At 45.5% G+C, this 21,705-nt stretch overlaps 1 protein-coding gene across 7 annotated transcripts in view; it reads left to right on the forward strand.

Moving 5' to 3' along the window:
* MBNL1 (muscleblind like splicing regulator 1) overlaps nt 1-15,832 on the forward strand; it is a 115,367-nt gene extending 99,535 nt beyond the window's left edge. For 4 of the 7 annotated variants that reach the window (XM_085302859.1, XM_085302852.1, XM_085302856.1 and 1 more), the window contains 5 exons: nt 358-511; nt 6,347-6,382; nt 7,072-7,166; nt 10,536-10,610; nt 12,456-15,832. In XM_085302859.1, the coding sequence (XP_085158985.1) occupies nt 358-511; nt 6,347-6,382; nt 7,072-7,166; nt 10,536-10,592 (342 nt within the window). In that variant the 3' untranslated portion in view covers nt 10,593-10,610; nt 12,456-15,832. The remainder of the gene's footprint in view (nt 1-357; nt 512-6,346; nt 6,383-7,071; nt 7,167-10,535; nt 10,611-12,455) is intronic. The other 3 variants (XM_085302854.1, XM_085302853.1, XM_085302855.1) reach the window with 3 other exon arrangements.
* Nucleotides 15,833-21,705: the final 5,873 nt, after the last annotated feature.

Consider the following 21,705-nt stretch of genomic DNA (forward strand, 5'->3'; position numbering starts at 1 on the left):
GCGCGGCCTCCCGGCACGGCCTCCCCGCGCGGCCTCCCCGCTCCGCCGCGGCCGGTCCCGTAACGCACGGCTCCCGCGTGGCGCCGGCCCTGCTGCAGCGGTAGGCTCACCTGGCGCTCCCTTTTGAAGCTTTCACCCCGCCTTTTATTTGGTAGTTCAGTCTGCTACGCCGCTTGCTTGCTCATGGATAGACATGGTGCTGCCTGGTTTTTTTTGCCTTCTACTGATTTTTCTTTTTCCCCTTTTTCTCTCTCTTCTCCCTCCCTCCCATCCTCCTCCACACCCACCCCACCCTCCCCACTTTTCCTTTTTTTTTTTTTTTACTGGACTTTATTTTTATACTCATCCACCATTCAGGGAATTCCTCAAGCTGTACTTCCCCCCTTACCAAAGAGGCCTGCGCTTGAAAAAACCAATGGTGCCACCGCAGTCTTTAACACTGGTATTTTCCAATACCAGCAAGCTCTTGCCAACATGCAGTTGCAGCAGCATACGGCCTTTCTCCCACCAGGTAAGTGTTCGTTGCGCGGCGTTTTGTGGGGAGGGAGACGGAGACATTCTAGAACAGCGCACACCAGGAAAATAACCGTTTGCTTTCAGCAGTAGATGTCTAAAGTTGCCGGCRCGGCCGGCACGGCTGTCGTCGGGTGCCGCCCGAGGCTGCGATAAGCGGCCCGGCGCTGCAGCAGGCGTCGGGCCGCCGCAGCGCCGCCCGCCCGCCCGCAGCCTGCGCTTGGGCACCTCTCTTGGAAGCGGGGCAGGTGTTTTCCCACCTGATGTGAACAATCAGCATCATGCTCTGTCCCTCCAGATCAGAATACCAAATCTTTTCTCTCGTTCYTCTTTCCCCTGATTAACTTTACTTTATTACACATCTCCTCAGCTGTTGTATTTGTTTCTGTTTGCTGTAAGACCCCTTTGCCTTTAAATGCTTAGCAACAGTTGCTCTGAGTCACAGACCTGAAGGTTTTGGTTTTAATTATGGTGCAGTAATCATAAAATGGACAGACAGGCAATCTCACAGATAAACTACTTGTGAAGCTACAAAAAATCAAGGTTCAGGCCTCTTACACGGAAGCCTCGGTGTTGATTTCGGACTAAGCAAAACTTGAGGTGCGCTTGTTATTACTCAAGAATGGCCAAAATTATTCTAGTGGAATTGCTGAAGAATTGTTGCCTGTACTATTCACATGTGCCGAAGTCCCTCCAAAGTACCTGGAACTCTTGTACAACAGAGACTTAAAGTTTGAGTATACATTTCAGTTCTGCAAGCAGCACTTCATAAAAATGCACATTTCTAGTATGTTACATGAATTTATGCCTATATTAAAACATCAGAGTTAGTTTTTTACACACGAATCTTGCATTAAAATACCACTGTAGTTCCAGGAGGTATGTAATAAAAAGACATTTGGTACATCTGTACTCAAAAAATRCGAACGTGTCCACAAGGATGGTACTTTGTAATGCAGAATCGCTACGGGAGAAGGAAAGAAAATTATACTCCAGCAAATGTAAATATTTTATCCTAAACATTTTTGACAAGTATATTGCCAGGCATTTGGTATAGTACCATTCTTTCTTAATGGCACGGTCTGTCATAGAACCAACATAAATAATTTAAATAGCACAGAAAGAATAATTGCTTGATGTAGAACATCACAATAACATATCTAAGTTCCAAAAACTCATTGCAATCACTAAAATGTATTAGTAAATGTAGCTTATTGCAAAGCTTGTTGGAGTCAATAGAAGGTCTCTGATTAAGTGAGGTCAGATCTCTAACCCACATGTTAAAATACATATAAAAAGGCGTATATGATCACAGTCCATCCTGTAGATACTAAACAGTTTCACAGATTTGTTTTTGCAAAGCATAAAGTGTTTACTTAGTAAACTTTGCAAATTTCCTACTTCTATTAAATCGGTGGGGATTGGATGATTTCCAGAAGTACTCAACATTACTACACCACATTAAAGCACCTTGAGCTTAGAAACTTTGATTAGATATTATATACTATAATGTATATATTATACTACTATGTCTTTGTATGCATCAGACCCCGTTTGCCTTACATAGTTCACCAGGATCTTTCTTGTCAGTAATTGCACACAACATACCTCAGTTCTTACAGAGGCCGATCTGTACTGAAACTTAGGGGCGTTTGCATAGTGACTCTGTGCTTCATTTGAATTTTCTTGACCACTGAAGTGGTCAGCTGAAGAAGAGTCAATTTTCTTAATTTGAGCTACCCTCCTAATTCTAGTTTTACATTTTTCAAACAGCATCAGTTTTTGCTTTCCAGTAGTCTGATACCTCTCCAGAAGTATGAATTTTTTTCCACCTTTTTTAGTTTTTTCTAGGTATGTTAGGACTGAGTTGAAGTTAGCTAGCAGCAGTCCTGCTTGTGCGTTRTCATCTCATCGGCACAGCTTTGGAAATAGACTTTCTCTGTCAGGCCCCAAGAGGKAACAAGGGAGCACAAAGTTCATGGGTGACCTCAGTTCCACTGCCTTGGAACGGACACAAGTTAGTTCACTGGCTCTGGATTAAAGTAACATTTTTCAAGTTCAGGCACCCAAAGTGTCATTAATATATATTCCCAGCTGCTTCATCTGCAGTGTATCAAAATACAGCAGGTCTAGAGGGCAAGGATGCTCCCAGATGTATGTGTTACAGGCRTGTACCATGGTGGAGGGCTTCGCTAGACCCTCTTGTCTGTAGGACRTTTCACACTTGATGTTTCACCCTAGAGAGTTTTCATTTATGTTCCAAAACCTGGATACTTCTTTCAAACTATAGGCTTGACTTTGGCAGCCTGTTTGCAGGGGTGTCTGAAAGCAAATAATGGGAGCATCCATGACAGGGAAAGGGTTGCCTCTGTTGAGGGAACCTGTTCTGTAGGTGCCGTAAAGGGTTGTCCTCTGTGGTAAGGAGCGCTTGGGGACCTGCATGGGACAGGCCAGCTGCAGGTGTGTGGAAGAGCTGGCAGCTGCAACAATACTGTGGATGTCCTTCACTCAGATTTGTGTTTAGGGAAAAACACAAATAGGAGATTCCCAGTGGGTGACTCTGAACCCTGCAGGGCTCTTGAGCCTTGTCTAYGAAAGGAAGTTTAGTTTTAAAAATTATGTGAATCCTTCGCTAAAGGAGGACTAAGTATTTTAGCTGCAGATACTTTTGATGAAAAAGGTACAGTTTCAGATTGGCTAGAACACTAAAGTAAGTCAAGTTAGTCTGTCTAATGAGGAGGCTCTGCACAACTTAATATTTGTTCAGAGCATAGTACTTCAGTCCTAGCTGGTAACCTTTGCTGCTTAGGCAGACGTGCGGGGGACCGTTTCGCCGTGGGGCTGTGAACCTGCGAAGGTACTGCTTCTGTACCTGCTCTTTGTCCTGCAGTAACTGGGAGCTGGCCAAGGGCACGGTTGTGTGTGCACACAGAGATTGCCTGCGTGCACCGAGATGAAATTCCTGCCCCAGTGCCCGTTCCCACCCTGCGCTTCAGATCACTGTCCTCAGCTGCGCTGACACGGCCGCTCCTGGCCTGTGTGCGTACGCCAGGTGACTGAGCAGCCCTTGGGAGAGCAGTCCTCTGGAAGAAAGTGATCTGGTTTGCAGGATGCTCCCAGAAGCTGTTGCGCTGGTGCAGCTGCAAGGGGGAGAACTGCAGCAGGGGAGCTGCCCCAAGCAGGCAGTAATGGARGCTTGTGGCAGCCTTGCCGGTAAGCCAGTACGCCGCGGCGCTGTGTGCTTGCCGCTGCGCCAGCGCCGGAGAACTTGCTTTGTCATTGTCGTGACTCAGCAACCGCGCAGCGCTTGCCTGAAGAGATACCTGGTCAAACGCTTCCCTCCGTGGGGCTTCTGGGTCGGCGTGAAGTTCTCCTCCGGAGTGCTAGGGAGGGAAAGGTCAGACTCGGTCCCTAACTGTTCACCTAAACGGCAGTACTGATGCTGTCCGCAGTGATATTTGTAAGTAGGATTTTGTAGACTGCACTGGTGCAAGTAGACTGAGAGAAACAATGTGAGAGGGAAAAGAGAAGAAACTGCTGAAGATCCTGGTAAAAGTAGAATCCTTATCAAAATAGCTTTACTGCACTGCRGAAGTAATCTGGTTGTGGGGTTATGACAACTTAACAGAGCACATGCTTGAATTAAAATTCTGCCATGTGCTGAAAATCTAGGGAACGTTTGAAACTGCACATTGGCTATTCATACATTCTCATTAGTCAGTCAAAGCTTCTGAAGTCAMGATGAATATTAAGGTCATAGCAAAAATGATTTTTATTATTGGTAAGAGGGTCATACAGCATTATGTCTTTGTATTTGCAAGTTATTGCACCCTAGCTAGTATTTTCATTGCTGCCTTATGTTCATTTGCTGCAATTCCCTTTCAAAACTGTGTGCACTGGTTATAAGGTTAATGATGACAATTCAGACTAAAATTTTGAGCTGAAAAGCTTTACATTGACATTTCAAAGATCCTTATGAAAATCTAACTTGGTTTTAGCATGTAGACTTAATAATGCATGGAGTGATGTAATATTCTAGATGTAATTAAGTATGCACAACCTTATAAATAGGGTATTTCTTTAGAGACACAGAATTGAAATATTCTTCCGTGCAACTTCATTGACAGCATAGAGGAGTTATAAGTATGACTGAGAAAATAGTCTTATTCTTTGCACTTTAAGTAAGATTTTTCTCCATTTCTTTATCTTATAAGCAGTTCCGTTCACTGTTGCAATGATTCACATATGGAGAATTCAGGAAAGCTGTCCTTCTTTTAACCTTTCTTCATGAATATTTTCACTCTTTTCCATGACATAGAAATAGAAGAGTAATTAGGAAACATAATTATGCCATTTTCTTCATGGCCTTAAAGATACAGTGATGACAGAGAGTAACCTTGTGTCCTGCAGCAATAATATTGACATTTTTGCTACTTAGTTAAATGCTCTTGAGACTGTGCAAGCCACTACACTCTTTGGCACCAGCTAAAGCAATTTCCTGTCCCCCTTGTTACTGTCACATAATGTCAAGGAAACAGTATTGCAGTAGCTCCCACTTGCACTCTTCTAGAATATGTTTCTCTTTGCATTGTGATCTCTGTTCCTAGGTTTCAGTATTTATTTTAATTTTTGCTGCCAGAATAATTACAGTATYAATAAATCAATGTTTGTTAAATAAAAAAAGCAAATCTGTTATTAAAAATTGATATTCTGAAACATAACCGTTTGAATCATTTATCTATAATATTGAAATCAAAAACTGAAAATTCTGAATTCAGTGTGAAGGAAGGCATTTTGCTATGTAGAGTAAACAGAATTACCAACTTAGTGCATTTAAAAATTGAAACCTTAATGTTCCTAAGAACACCGTACTCCTCTTGGCTATGTAGTTGCAATGAAGAATCCACAAGATGCAGTCACTGTAATTATTTTCATGTAGCATAAAGACAACTGTGGGTTGTGCGACCATCACTACTGCTGGGCTGTTAGCAAAGAATTCGTGCCAATCTGCTATAGTCTGGTGGCCCAGACACCAGAAGATTTAAATATACCCCACAGCAGGAAAAAAAAATGCCAAGCAAGTATTCTTAGGTATTGCTGTGTGCTGCCTGAGAGACTTACCTGTTTAATAATTCCTTTGACGTGCATACTAGGCAAACAGACACGAGCCTAGCCAAAGTAAATTAGTCACTTCACTGGCAGCTCACAGGGGGGCTGCAAATACTGGAGAAAACACTGTATGCCAAATTCACCCTTTAGGAAAGCTTCACTTAACCCCTTTCATCTTCCTTCTTCCGTTGACACAACACAGCCTTGCACTGCACTTCCCAGGCGGTTTCGGAGGGCCAAAGCAATGCTAGTCCTTCACTCCAGTTCCTCTGTGTATCCCAGCGTAGTATCAAGTGTAGCCCTCAGTTACCTTAGGCAGCTGCAACTTTTAGGTATTTCTTTTCAGCTGAGGAAACCAGGTTAAAGATCATTAGAAAGCTTGTGTCAAAAGACAAATGATTTAAGGCAAAAAGAATTATAAAACTAAATTAAAGAAAATTTTCTTGGTTATATTAATATATAATAGAGTTAGACTGAAATAAAGGCAAACAAAATATACCAGCACACAGTTCAATCACCTTTTTTCCCTTCACTGAAGTCTAGTTCTAATGGATCACTGTGCTATTGTATGATTTGATTGTGCTGACAGTTACATGCCACTGTTCCCATAATAACAATTTTTCTTCTTTGTTCAAATGAAATTTTCTAATTACACGTGTGATGGGTTGTTTTAATTCTTTTCCCTTTCCAAATCCACCTTCCTGTTGCAATGCATGATGGGCAGGCTCAATATTGTGCATGACACCCGCTACAAGTGTTGGTAGGTGCCAGCTTTGTTTCTTGATTATCTTAAACCTGTGGTGCAGCTCACGGACCCTCAAAATCCACTGCTAGATTTTAACTTATAACTCTTGTGCCAATCCATCTCCCTTAGCCTCCTGCACTAACACCTGTCAATTAAATGCAGTTGTTTTATTTAATTGACACGGATACATGGACGTCATTAATTTTGTATATAGCTGTTTGAATTGCACAGTGTTCCTTGGTGGATTTTGATTGGACTATGAGTTCCAGTGTTTAGAACTATCTTGTGTTAAATAAAAGACTGTATCTTACTATAGCAACATAGAAATATACTGTCCTTCAACAAGATTAATTTTTGTGTGCAGTAAATATTTGAGTTGAATTTTTATAGAAAAATTGTAATTATAAGGGCATTTAAAATTCTACTGATTTTTGTATTGAAATGATTAAGCTTGTTTGTGTCAGTTTTCTTGATTTGATGGTAACAAGCATTTTCCCCTTTTTTTCTCTTTCATTTTCCTTCCCTCTTTCTCCCTGGAATGTTGTCCTGCTTTGCACTGTGATTGCATGTCACGCGCTGGCAATGATGTCTCGGGCTTTTTGCTGTGATAAATACCATGCTCAATTATCCTACCACATGTCGCTCTGGTTCCCATACTGCTACACTCTTCTGTATGTTTGCTTATATGATTTTCCTTCCGAAAGTTCCCATGGTGCACGGTGCTACGCCAGCCACTGTGTCTGCAGCAACAACATCTGCCACAAGTGTTCCCTTCGCTGCAACAGCCACAGCCAACCAGGTTTGCTAATTTACAGCTTTGTTCCTTACAGACAACTTGAAATTGGTGCTTTTAATGAGCATGGGGGTTTTGATTTTACCTCTTGTTGGCCTACACATTCTCTCTCAGATCTGCAGCATAGCTTGATAAGCCTTTATCCATGCTCAAAAGGTGCTGCAGTTCCGTTTCTGATGCTAAAAATAATTGATAATAGAGTTTCTGACTCAGGCTTAACATTTATGGGCCGTGCTGCTTATTTCTGCTCTCACAGATGTAAAGAGAAAGGGATAATACACGGAACCCATTAGTCATTTCTATTTACATGAAGCCCACGGTTCCTTTTAATGCAGAACACCGATCAAAACCAGTAAAAAATTTGTGCAGAGGGATTGCAGGATCAGAATTTTAACAGTCTGAGCATGTTCTGACTCTCTTCAGCTCTTCCAAAAGCAAAACAAAAATGTTTGAGCATGGGCCACACAGAAACATACATTAAGCCTTTGTTTCAGCTTGTGATTCTGCTAGGGAAGGGCTGATTACTTTTACAATACACAAATTTCCGTTAATAAAATGTGCATTAAAATCTGGTTTTATTTCTAAATAGCTATCCTGATTGTTGCCATGTTTGGATATGTTCTAGGGAAAAAAAAAAAAAAAAAAAGTAATGCTTTACTAAATAAGTGAGTAAAAATCTTCCCAGAAAAGCCACAAGCTGTATTCTAAAGGTAAGCGATAGGGGCCAGATCAGCACAGGCAATTCCCACACGTATTAGCTGAAGCTTCACCTGAGAGTAGAACTGGCCTGTTGCTTTTATTTAACTAGATTCTCAAAAATGCCAGTTTTTGTAGTACATCTAACTGAAAATGTAACAATAAAAACTTTCAAAAGACCATCTGATTTGTCAAACCATCATCAAACCATCAAATTCTGATCTAAGGTGCAAGTGTTGCTCTCACCTCAGTGGAAATGACACGTGTGCCTTTTAGAAAACGGAAGGAAACGTTTTCTTTAGTGTTTTGCAGGTTTGATTCTGTATTTGCAGTTAATTCTGGGGTGAGCGTCAGCGCTGCAGGCAGGCCCGCCTCCGGCGCGCTCGGCTCCAGCTGGGGTCGTTAGGGCTGACTCCACAGACSGTTTTAAATCGCACTGTAAAGGTTCAGTCAGGTTCGCAGCTGCAGCGGGGCGCTGGACAGTAGTAGCTGCGCCTGTGTCCTGTTGGGCTGGCACCCCGGGAGCCAGGGCTAGCTGTGCCTGTGAGGCGGGTGCTGCGTGCGGAAGAGAGGAGCCGGCTCCTGCGGAGGCGGGCGGCCCCAGCCTCTGCCGTGTGCCGGTGCAGCCTTTCCACCCAGGCTAGCAAGTGCTGCGCGCTCTCCCAGCATTAAGCCCAGAGTGTCTGACCTGGAGCCTTCCCACCTTTGCCTGCTGAGCACTGCCATTTTGTACTAAAACTAGCTGTATGTTCTTTGGTAACATTACCAAACCAATCTCTCAAAAAATAATATTATAAAAATTATACCACTGCAGTGATATGTAGGTATGTACATCCCAGGTCTCAGAACTGGATATTTTAAAATTCCAGACAATATTCAGATTAGTCTCCTTAGAAAGTAGCACTTTGTGCTCATGAGAAATGTTTAACTGAGTAAGTTTCTCTCACATATTTAAACCAGCATAAGACTTGCTTCGTATCTTGGAAAACTAGTTGATAGGATTGATACCTCTGTGTTACAAAGCAACCAGCCACCCGCATGCCTAAGTATCTTAATATTGTAATTTATTGCCCAGGGCAGTTCATTAAAGTCTTTACATCCTCTGTAAGTCCAGAGAGTCACAAGAACAAGCCAAACAACAGAAAAAAACTTTATTTTTTAAAATCTCCTCTGTCTAAATTACAATGCACTTTCCCAAATAGATTACAGGGAAACTTTCTGGTGTAGAATCTGACCATTTCATGCATATCCTCCCTGGAACTTCATAACACAGTAAAGTACTGCAGCCAAACCTTAATATATACATATATAACAAATATATGTATATACTATGTGAGCAATGCTGAAATTATTTAATGCCACACAATGCAATGTGCATGCATGCCGAAAGTCTTAAGATCTGGCCCTTCATCTTCATTGACTGGTGTTGAAGGTCCTTGGTATGTTTCGACAGCACTATCCCTGATGCTTCTACACAGTTGGGTGCAACAGCCTCTCCTGCAGCAGTAGAAAAAAATGGTATGAGAAGCTTCATTATGCTTGAAGCACATTTCTGTACAAGTTGGCAATGTTGTAGAATTGTGTGAAGTTGCTAGGGGAGGAGAGGGCACAAGGGGTGGAAAAAACACCTAGACCTATAARGTATTTAATTAAAAATATACCTCTGCCTTCCCTTTTCTCATGTGGGTTAACAGATCAGATTCCTTAATATCCATTAGGAAAAAGAATCTTTTCAAGTTCAACAGCTGTTTGTAATCATACAAATCAATTTTATGTCATTGGCCCAAGCATGTTTTCCTGTACTCGTCTATTTGCTTCCTCAGCTGGACTTCTTGGTCCTGTTTGTAATGCAAGATTACTTGCAGTTCTTCTAATATTTGTATGTACTGTTGTTTTCCTGTGTTAAGGGCCTGGCCTGCAAGGTCTGTTTAGACTCACTCCCATTGACTTTAGTCTGTACCACGCATTGGAGCATTGCAAGACCAGGATCCGAAAATGAGATGTAGAATATATGCTTGGTTATTTGTAATGCTTGTAATATACTGTGATTTTATTTTTTTTAATGTAGCTTTGGAGAGCCGTGTAGTGAATTCTGTTTAAACATACTAACATTTTGAGAATTGTTTCACTGATTTGGGGAGTCTTAGCTCAGCTGATCGACCATGATGCCTCATGGCTGTGGAAAGAGTGCACAGCTCTTCTCGACTGCTGGATTTTCACCAGCTGTGAAAATCAAGCTCAGGGCATCTTTAGGCTTGGCATTCAAAAACCAAGACAATGAAAACAGGGAACACTTCTCAAAATCTGGCTGAACTAATGTCATTATAGAATTTATCATTTTAAATGACACACCGATATCACAGAACTTTGTGTAGGCCAACAAAAAGGGCTGTTTTCAATTACTGCACTGCATGAACTTTTGTAGATTTTAACTTCTCTTAATTTCTAAACAACCAGTAATACTTAWTTATATTGTCAAATAGTACTTACCACAATGTTTTCCAGTTTTAAGTTGCAATGTAGCGCTTAAGTTGACTTTAACTTATAGTTACAATATAAAATCCACCAACTCACAGCTGATCTTCACTTTTCTGAACTGTTATGTTCTGTAGSAAAATGCTCTATCTCTGGGTTGGCTCATTGCACACGTTATTCATTGTTTAAATTTTTTACCTGTAGATACCCATAATATCTGCCGAACATCTGACTAGCCACAAGTATGTTACACAGATGTAGACATTTTGTCATCAAACAGTAAGTTTCCAATGTGTTGTTGCTTGCAGTTTTCGTGCTCTGTATATGTGCATAATTTGTCTTTTTCAGAGATGCAATGTTCTTATTTTCTTTTAAAGAAAACTTAGAAAATATGGGGGAAAGATTGAAATCCCATTGACTTGCATATTCTTGACATTAACCTGCCACTGAGATTTCTGGACTGAAGCTTTGTCCTACAGAAATGTTGTCCAAAATTTGTTTTTACAAAAGTGGAGAAGTGATTGTGTTATGAATTTCTCTCTAGGATCTAGCAGTCTGCAATTCAGAGCTATTAGGCTTGACATTAGTTAGGATTTTTACATAATTCTTCACTGAATGGAGATCCCATAATTAACAGTTACCACCCTATTAGCTACTGTGTTAGACCAGATATAGGTCATACTTTGTACATATAGAAGGAACACATTATATGTATAGCTGCACTTTTGAATAGTGAAATTAAAGGCCCTAAAATTAGCATTTCATATAGAGGATGATGGCTCCACTGACCACTGACATGAGCCAAGGGCCAGGTCTAGGAGGTAGGTGGTTATGTTAAGTTGTCTTCAGAAAGAACTGATTTTAAATCTCCGAAAAGCCAGCATCTGTGACATTACAGGCTTCATCATCTAACTCAGACCTGATATCTCTTGAACACAGATTGTCAAACTATGATACAGTATGTGCAGTATTTTTGTGGCCTAGGTTACATGGCAAAGCGAGGTTGCACAGAATACAGGCTCAGTTTACACTCGCGTTGTTTTGATATGTACTGTGGTTTCAGGTGGTAYACGTCAGCTTTTTATACTGCAGGATTTTTCCCCAGAAAGCTTGAAATCTAGGTTTGTGTGCCTGAGCTTGAAAGATTTTTTTCTCCTGTATCTTTCTATGAGTAAATTGTAGTTTCCCATCTGTCACTGAATTGCATCTTGTAATCAAGGCCATCAGCTGCGCCATCACCTCCACTAGAATAGCTTGTGGTTTGTATTAATGTTCTCTCCCAGACTCCGTTTCTGCTGTGTTGTTATGGGACGATTTGGCCAGAATGGAATTGTTATTTCGGATAAGATTTAACTGATTTGCCGTAATAGGTTTAGAGTAATAGTTATTCCTTTCAGCCCAGCAAAAATATTTTGAATAGTTTAAGCAACTCAGGTGGAATGCTTCTGACCTGTAGTCTGAACTTACCAGACTTGCCTCTACAGTCAACTGGGGGTAGGAGCGTTCCTGTTTTAGGCACTCTCTTGAGGTGGAGGAGGAGCCACTCTCGAGAGGTCTCTCTTGTATGATAGACAGTAGAGACGGAGAAATAGCTGTACTACGGAGTAGTTAAGTATGAAAAAATGTCTTGAAGATAGAGGACTAGATCCATAAAGATGTTAGGTGCCTCTCAGATACTGGGGTCTCATTTGGGTTCTCTCTCTCTCTTGTTTGGGTTCCCGGATTTTACGTGGGCAGTGGCAGCAGGACCTGGGAAGAGAAAAGCCCATGGCTTTTCCAGCAGCACTCACACAGCTGAATCTGATGGGAATCTGATCCTTACAGGTTCTAGGCTTTGAAAGTGGGGAAACTGTTCCCCCAAATTGTGATACCACGGTAGCAGGCTCAGGAATACTGGGAGGCCATGTTTTCTATGCTTTTATCACTGTATAATTTGTCTGTAAAGTGAACCTCTGCTATGAGGACATTATTTGAAGGAAAATCCTGCAGGTTTTTGGWTGCAAAATTGCCCAATATTCAATGACAGATTTTCCTTGTGTTGTAACTGCGAAGTTGGGCCCATGCGGTGCTAAATGRAATCTGTAAATAAAATACTGAAAATGATTTCTGTTTTTCCCTTTCTAGATCATAACTAAAGAGAAAAGGACAGTGTGTTTGGGTTGAGAAAAGGACAAGCTCATTAGCCATGATGTATATACCGTCAAGCAACACTCGGATACTCCCTCAGCAGTAAGACATCCACACATTGCATGTTAACAAGATGAAACAACAACCTGGAAATCCACTGCACACTGTTGCCTATATACTTTGTACATTTAATTGATATTTGTGCTGAGGTGATCTTATTGTCTAAAAACTACAACATTGTCTATCTTTTCTAGCGCAGAAGGTATGCATATGWATTTGAATATGCATATGTAGTCTATTTCCTACATAATCACATATGTCACCTTGAAAAGACAGACTATGATGTAACCATAAATCTATTATGTATTGGTACGTCTGTAGACCAAGGTATAATTTTTTTAAAGTAAGTTTATTTCTTTCAAGGTTTACAAATAACAAAGGTGCACCTTGTATTTAAAATTGCCATTATAGATGAGAGCGTGCATGCACAGTAATTTTTGTTTAAGAGTAATATTTTTAATGTAATAGATTGTAAGAAGTGGTAAGAGAGGTATCTGACAGAGATGAATGTGCCAAGCAAAACCACAACTGTGTATATTTTAAAGCACATCAATGGCTTTAAGTACCATGTTGTTAAGGATTCTCATGAAGTGCCATAGACTGTACATCAAATTAGAGTATTATTTCTGCAGTGTTATTTTCAGAGCCACATTTTCACTTACGTTATTAGTACTAATCAGTCAAAGGGCACCATTCTGTTTCAAAACCAAAGCTGTCTCAGAAATGGCCAATTATTCCTTACAGTAACAGTAGACAGCACAAGAAAGATACTCTATCCATACAAATTAACACATACTGGACATATATATAAACTATTTTAAGGCATTGTAATGTAATATTTATGCATATTTTACTGTGTAACATGATATATGAAAGGGAGAAGCCATTTCTGAGACACAGTAACAAATGTTTGAGGAACTTATTTTGCTTCTATTTATAGCCTCTGTCAAAAGTCAAAAGGACTATAAATGTTTTGCAGAGATGGGTTTCACTTTTACTTCATCAAAGTCACACTTTACATAGTGACTCTAAACAAAGATGAAAGAAGCACTGACATCAGATGCATGACAAACCAAAATATGAAAAAAATGGAGATGTTAATTAGCATAGAAAGTGGGTGGGTTAAATACTTGGGTGAGTTTTATATGTGATTTTTTTGTTCAGATTAACTGCTTATAGCCTTAGAAAGCCTTTACAAAATAAAAATAAAAAAAAATAGATGTGCATTCAAGTTTTAAGAATGGATTCATCCAAAGGAATTCCTTTTTGTGGTTTGGATGTTGCAGCTAGTAAAGGATATTTTTTGCTCTGTTCAGCAAAGTGCTGAAGTGGGGGCCAGGTCACTGGTAGTATAGCGTGGAGTGGAAGAAGCGCGAGTTCAGTTGTAGAACTCTCCATACTTCCAAGTTTACTGCAAGTTTTTATGCTTGAGAGAGATGCTTTATAGTATAAGAATGAGGTGTTGATTTTACTGATTGTACTGTACATCTATTAAAGCCTTAGATTATTACATTACGGGTTAAAACCCATACCAATGTAATTTCAATCGTGTTAAGAAAGTATAGGTGACTTCACATGTTATTGTAGTTACTTAACATTATAGAATATTACTTATTTTTTTCTTGTTAAAAGTGTAGTTTTTATTTCTTACATTTATTAGATTGTTTTCATTTTCTATTACCAGTTGAATACCATTTCAGTTTATAGAATTTTGTTTTATTAGAGTTTATTGATGACTTTTTCAAAATACAAAAAAAAAGTAGTTTTCTTCATAACATACTCAGTTTTGAATTTACATGTAGTGTCATATGAGTATTCGTATTATTGTTAACTAAATGATTTATATTTTACTGATTTAATATTACAATGTAAGAATGTCAGTCATTGTTAGTTCTTGTCTAGTTTTCATTAAAAGAACAAAGATCTTTTATATGGATATCTTATAATTATATAATCATTGCTAAGTAAGAAGTTAAGTTGTTGCTATCGCAACAATCCTGGCAGACAATTGAGTAATATTTTGATGATTTATTTTGTTTGTAATTAGTTATTATGAGAAAATCTAGTTCCTAGATATTAGAATAAAATTTATTTTCTACTGTATCCATTTCAAATGTTAAAATATTGTTTAAATATTTTTTGAAATCCCTGAATATCAGGCCTTGTTATAAATAAGCTGCATAATCAATAGATCAAGGGACTTTTTGTTGATAATCCAAATACTCAAAGTTTACGTAACAAGAATTATAGTGTGTGTGTGCAAACTCTTGAGGGTTGATTATGCTGCAGTTTAGCATGTGGGAACGTATAGAGAGAAGGTTGACTTTTTGCACTTCTGTATATAGTCAAAAAAAGAGAGAAACCTGTATAATAGTAAGATCTTATTTTGAATAAAAATGTCTATAATTACAAGGAGTTTTGTTAAGGCTAATAAAATGACAGGCTGAACAAAATTGCTTGCAAAAGTGGCACAGAGTTAGCACTCCATACCCCTTCAAAAAAGTTGCTTTGCTTTATGTGGACAGCTTGTAGTTTGCCAGGATTTTTTCAGCTGGAAAGATATGCCATCCTTCCAAGATCTCATGACTGACAAAAGCTCCACTGGTTCAAATCTGCCTGAAAATCATTAATAAAAAAAAGAAAAAAAAAAGACAAAAAAAAGCAGGTACTTCAAACCATCAAGGTGAAATCATGGATCAAATATTCCGTACATTATTCAAAAACTACTGCATGTTTAAAGTATCAAAAAAACTATATTAAAGATATATACTACTCAAACCAGTTTCTGACAATTTCAGTGGTTTATTGTTCACAAAAAAAGATTCTTCAAAACAAATACTGACTTTCACAAAAGAGTTAAATCATGAACAGGCAAACCAAACAGCACACCGTAGCTGTAGTTGTTATGTGATTATTTTTTATTGCTGTAGTGGTCCTGTTCTTTTAGCAGGTGAAAACAAAAACCCTATGGAATTTTACTGTTTTAATAAAAAGCATTCAAGAAACCTTGTCATTATATATGCCAAAGCTGGAAAGAAAAAAAGATTTGGCCATTATTTTATCTGGTATCTCCAGTACTCACACTGAAAAATTAATAAAGTTGCACTTACTTGCAACCCTGCAACTTTCATCTGCTGAAAGGACAGATGTGCTTGGTTTTACTATTATGTAATCACAGACTTACTTTTTGCTTGTAGTTGCTCCAAATTATGTACTCTGTCCTGGGCTGCAATTTGTTTTTATGCTTATTTTATTATTACTGCTATAGTTGACCTTGCTGTATGGAAAAATAAAGTGAAATTGCCCTAATAAAAGCTCTCTTTCTTAATTATATTTTGCTATACCAGGTTAAACGTTCCACCACTTTCTTTTGCRTGCATTTTTAATTTTATTCACATATTTGCATAACTGAAGGGGCATAATTTATTTCAGAAGAAAACAAGCTATATACTGGTCTTCATTTTTTTCTTCCACAATGCATATCGTGTTAAATATACAGTAGAGGTAACACAGTTCTAGTCTGTTTTATCTAGGTTAGTTTCAGACTTGATTACAAAGTTAGATCTTAAAATAGAAATATATTATGGTAACTTCCTGAAGAGCATGGAATAGCAGCCCTTAGCCAATAATTTCTGCATCAACCCCATAACTTCTGTTTGAACTACAACTTATCATTTACCTGAATGTGCAATGCGTTAGGTACAAAGATACCCTGATCTGGCAGCCACAAGGTTTGTAAGAAGAGAAAATACATTTTGTGACCTGATCCATGTATATTGGTGCAGGTTGCATCAGCTGACAAACTTCTGGRGGTGTTTGCCAGGTCCAGTGAAGAAGCTGAAACTTCAAGCTAAGCTCAGTTTGCTCGCAGGTTTTCTGAGTTTGCCTGATAAATTAACCTCATTAAAGGATGTGAGCGATAAGGACGTGGTGCAAGTGGAGTGAGGGAAGCTGCAATGAGTTTGCTCATCCTTACGAGGCAGGAGGTGAGCTGCAAACCCCCAAWTTTCCGTGTCCTCGTAAAGATCTATGTTTGTTGGTTCAGAAAAGCTGCTCTTTATTATCTGGAATTACAGATAGAAAGAAAATGAATCAAGAGTGGCTGAATTTACATACTTGTGATGGAAGTTTCCCACTTGTCTGCTGGCTCTTTCAATTCAGTTGTGCATCCTGTGCTACGATTTCTCCTTAGTGCCAAGGTTTAGGGCAGAGGCCAGGAAAGGTTACGCGTTTTTTTGTCCAGAACGATCCTCTTACCTGCCCGAGGYACCCGTGTAAGATGCCTCGTAAGGGAGAGCTGGGAGGTGCCGCGTCCGGAGTGCGGAGCCGCCGGAGAGGCCGCGCGGGGCAGGCCGGCGGGGAGCTGCCCCAGCGGGAGGGTGCCGCTGCCGTGGAAGCGCGTTTTCTGTTCTGCGCGCTGTTCTCCAGCGCTGGGTTGGCKCTGAGGTGCCAGGCACAACCCTGCTCTCCTCGCCGCGAGCCGCGCTGGCGGCGCCGGGGCCCTCGGCTCGGGCCGCKCTCGGTGCCGCGGGCAGGAGAGCGCCGTGGCCGGCGTTAGGGGGAGCCCGATTTACACCTGCCGAGCGGCCTCTGATAARCCGTTGGAGATATTACCAAAACACCCCAGGTTTAATTCAGAAAACGAAAGGCAGGCGAGCGCTGTGGCCCCTGCTAGGGGAGAACGGCCGTTCTTGGCCGTCCCGGCTGCCTCCTCCGGCCGCTTCTGACCCAGCCTGGAACGAGCCCCCCCGCAAGGGTGCGTTCAGAAACGTTCGTGTCATCTCCTTCGTTCATTAGTCAGACACTTAATTAGCGTGTTAGGACACCTCATTCCTGCAGGCTGAACGAGCAGCTGTTCTGCACCGACGGTTGTGATTACACCACCATTTTAATTCAAAGTTGCATTTAGTTGCTAAGTAAAAATTTGCCAAGCAGCCTCAACGCCCGAAATTTACTGCAGTCCTCTGGCCTCGTGCTCCTCTGCGGTGCTCCGAGCCCGTCGCTGAGGTCCCTGCACTCTGCGAGCTGGTTTCTCTCGATGAGTCTTCGAGAAGCGAAGGCCGYGTAAAGCGGCCGCTCGGCACCGCTGGCACTTGGGGATTTGAGCGGGTTTGGGGGGATTTAAGGCACTTGGGCGCGCGGAGGTGGCGGCAGGGCTCTGCGGCGCGGGCGCAGCAGGTGTCTGGAGAGAGCCGCGTGTCCTGCGTGTTTCTGCTGCTCGCTGAAATCGGGAAAGGTCCGCGGGCGCTGGCAGCGGGCGCAGACACCTCTCCCAGGACGCGGGCTGCACGGCGAGACCGGGCGGGACACGGGCGGCGCGTGCAGGGCACTGCCGGCTCCGGAGCGGGTTTCCGTGGGGCGCTGGGGTGCAGCAGAGGAGCCGCGTGGTGCCCAGGGCCAGCCGGCGGGATGCAGAGCTGCCGCGGTCCGGGAGCCCCGTGAGCACCCAGCGGTGCCCCGGGAACGCCGGGACCCGGGGCTCGGGCACCAGGAGCCCTGGCAGGGGACGGTCCGTGGTGGGGATAGTCCACGGCAGGGGATGGTCCACGGCAAGGTCTGAAGCTGCAGGATTCCTACCGTGAGACGGGAGACCCAGCACAAAGCCCTGAAGATGAAGCCTTTAGCTCAGGAWGGAGCAAAGCAAACCGCCAGGCTGCCCTTCGGGAGGAAGACCTGGCTGCTGCCCTTGCTCGACTGGCATCAAGATGCTGGAGCAGAAGATCTGCTTTGGGGCTGCAGAGACCARACCACCCAGACTGCCCTCACATAGGTCCACCTACGGGTCTTTCCAGCATCTAAGGGTGGCTGTGGCACTTCCCAAGGACGAGGGAAGCAGCTGCCTGCTCGGGCGATCGAGCCGAYCCATCCCCTGCGCGATGTGGGAGAGGGCGACGCAAACCCCGCGGCCGAAGGGCAGGCTGAAAGGCGTGGGGCTCTGCTGAGCACGGCAGGTGCCCGGGAGCAGGAGGGAGGCGGGCGGCAGCCTTAGGAGCAGCCTCCGCGCGGAAGGAACTTCTGCTCGCAGGGGCGCTGGCTTTCTCCGCTCTGGGCCCGGTGCGGTTATTACCCCTAAACGCTGCCCGGCTGGACGTGTTGGACRTCCAGAGCCGCTTGGATCGCGGTCGGCGCGCAGCGGGGCCCCGCGCAAAGTGGAGCAGGGCCGCAAACAGCCCTGCCGCCGCGGCCCCTCTTCCGAACGGCCGCGCTCCAGGGCAAGCGCAACAGCGGGGGCAGCGGTTTGGCTTCTGTTCAGGTTCAGGAGCTCCRAAACAGGCTCTACGAGCAAAACGAAACGTGTGCTTCGGTTTTAGCACGATGTTATGGAGCAGCACGAGGGAAAGTCCTGCCGCGACCTACGTGGGGCGGCCGGCCCTGCGTTTGCCACAGGCTTGCGCCACTGCAGCCTGCAGCCCGGGGTCCGCGCAGCGCAGCCTCCTCCTTGCGGGGTGATGGTGTCCATGCAGTGCTGCACCCTTGCAGCATCCTTGCAGCGCAGCGGCATCCGTGCAGCGCTGCGTCCTCGCGATGCTGCGTCCCTGTGCTGGAGAGGGGCCGGGGCCGCGGGATGCTCGATGGGCCACGTCTGGGCTGGGGCGCCAGCCCCTGCAAGGCTGCTGGGGTGCRGGGAAGGGAGCTTAGTGTAAGAGAAAAGCAGATTTTAAGGATTTTTGTCTTGAGGTTTTTTTTTTCCTTTGGTGCTAGATGATCTTTCTGGGCTCTCTTTTCTCCAAGCTCCATCTGCCTCATCTTTTTTTAGTTCAACAGAGAGGAAARATGAATTCAAGCACAGCAGACTCGTGAAGGGCGTGATCTGTAGATGTTTGCTGAACAAAAGTGGTGGAACTTTGCATTAAATATGCTCTGCCCACAAAAAAACCAAGCCCCTCGTGCAAGGAGTCTCTTCGGACTCACTCCGAGCCCACTGTGGGGAGCTTTGGAAAGGTTTTGGGGAGATTCTTAGCTGTTGTTCGAGCACCGCCCTCATTTCATGTTATTCTTCACCAGCTCTTGCTAGTTAACGCCTATCTACCTTCCCTGTAGGCGTTATGACTGCATTTTTTAATTATAAATTTGATTCAGACTGTTCCTTCCCTCACTAACTATGCTGGGCAGGAGCAGTGGCTGCGCCCAGCAGGCTGCCCGGGAAGCCGCGTGCTGYGGCGAGGGCCGGCGCGCGGGGAACGCGGGCGCCGAGGAGAGGTGGGGGCAGAGCGGGCCGGACACGGGGGCGAAGCGGCTCCGCAGAGCGCGGCACCGGCGCGGGGCCTGCTGCAGCCCCCACCGCCCTTCCCCTTCTCCTGCTCCCGCCGACGCAGCGGCCGCCCCCGGCCCGGGCGCTGCTCTCCCGCCCGTCCGCCGCAGCAGACCCCAAGTCGCGGCGGCTCTCGACCTGCCGCCAGCTCGAGGGGCTGCTCGCAGGCTGGGGCCGAACCGGGGCGGAGGCAGCTTGTGTTTCCCCCAGGCGCCTCTGCCGCGCGGCGCTGCCGCGGCTGCCCAGGGCCAGCGCTGCTCTGCTCTGCTCCCCGCTGGGCGATCGGCCGCCGGGGTGCACGCTGCGTGGGTGCACACGACATGGGTGCACACGACATGGGCACATGCAGCGCCCGCGCAGCTGCCCCTGCGGCTGCTGCCCCTGGCTCTGGGCTTTGCGGGGCCAAGGCTGAGCTCGAGCAGCGCTTGCAGCGGCGAGCGGGGCCTGCGTGTCRTCGCCTGCTGCTCTTGCTGCATCCCGTCCTCGAGCCCRAGAGGGGCCCGGCCCTGGGGGCTCCGTGGTGCTGGGCAGGTGAGGAAGGCGGCGGTCTGCCGAGGCCGCTGCCCCGCTGCAGCGAGCCCCCGACCTCGGGAGCCGGGAGAGAACGCGCGTGCTGAGCGCAGCGGCACGGCTCTGCCCGCGGAGCCGGGGCTCGCGCCGCCGCGCGGGGCTGGGCCGCTGCCAAGCCGCCTCCTCGCCTCTGCCAGCGATTTTCGCACCCCATTGCTGCCTTTGCGGGTTGCTCTTAGRAAAAGAAAAAAAAGAAAGGAAGGAAATGGCAAGCGAAGGGAGAAAACGCATGACTGGTGCTTTAGGCAGACTCTGACAGCTAGGGCTGCTGCTGCTCCTTTCTGTCTTAGCTATTGCTAGTGAAAAAAAAAAAGTGAAAAGATTGCTACTGCATAAACCGCAATTCTGAACATCTGTGCTGAATCCAAAATTTCATCCTAAAAAATAGACACACAGACACCGAATGAAAAGGAGCAACTGGTACGAAAGGGAGCTGGCGGGACYGGCAGGAGCTGGGCTGCCCCGGACGCTGCCCCGGGGCCCCTCAGCTCCCCTCCCCGCCCCGCGCTCGGCTCTGCTGCCCGTTCCTGCAGTGCGGGCCCGCGTTTCCACCCGCGCTGTGTCCGGGCTGGAAGCGCCGTGCTGCCGGGGCGCTGCCGGGGCGCTGCCGGGTGCCGGGTGCCCGCGGGTGCCCCGCGGCAGCAGCCGCTCCGCCGGCYGCCGCAAGCTGCAAACCGCAGTAAGGTGCCGGAGCCACCTCGCTGCGCGGCTCTGCTCTCGCTCCGCAGGCGCCTTCGGGGAAAGTGCTGGCGCTGGCCGCGCGCACGGCAGCCTAAAACTGCCTGGGCAGAGGCCAGACCGAGGGGGCTCGAGCACCCGGGAGACGGCGCGTGCCTCGGGGGCTGCCCAAAGCAACCGCGAGCGCGTTCGTGCCTCGTGCTGCTGGACGTGCTACGCTCGCGCGGGTCTCGGTGCCCTGCGCAGGGAGGCTCGGGCGCAGCGGGCTCGGGACGAAGACGCGGGATGCAGCGGGACGCGGGATGCAGCGGGACGCGGGATGCAGCGGGACGCGGGAGGCAGCGGCGCTGGCCGAGGCCCGCGCTGCCTCCCCGGCAGGGCAGCTTCAGCACCCAGCCCTCCCGCCGGCTAAATCGAGGACAGGCCGAGGAGAGGGAGAAGAGGAGCCGCGGAAACGAGCTCGGGGCAGTATCACGGGAAACAGCTTGGGGAAACAGCCCGTCCTGCCGCGGCCCGGGCATTCGCCGGGAGAGGCAGCGGGCGCCTCGTTTCCTCCTCCTGCTGCGCTGCGGGCCGGCGCCGGTGCGGGGCCGCCGCTCCGCGCCGCGGGGCGAGCCGGGCGCTTGCCCCTTTCCCGGTCCGTTTTTGCCGCTCAGGACTCGGCTCTTCGCCGGCCGCGCCGCCCCG

This window comes from Rhea americana, unplaced genomic scaffold (genome assembly GCF_003343005.1).
Source record: "Rhea americana isolate MKP2758 unplaced genomic scaffold, rheAme1 scaffold_193, whole genome shotgun sequence".
NCBI classification, from domain to species: Eukaryota; Metazoa; Chordata; class Aves; order Rheiformes; family Rheidae; genus Rhea; species Rhea americana.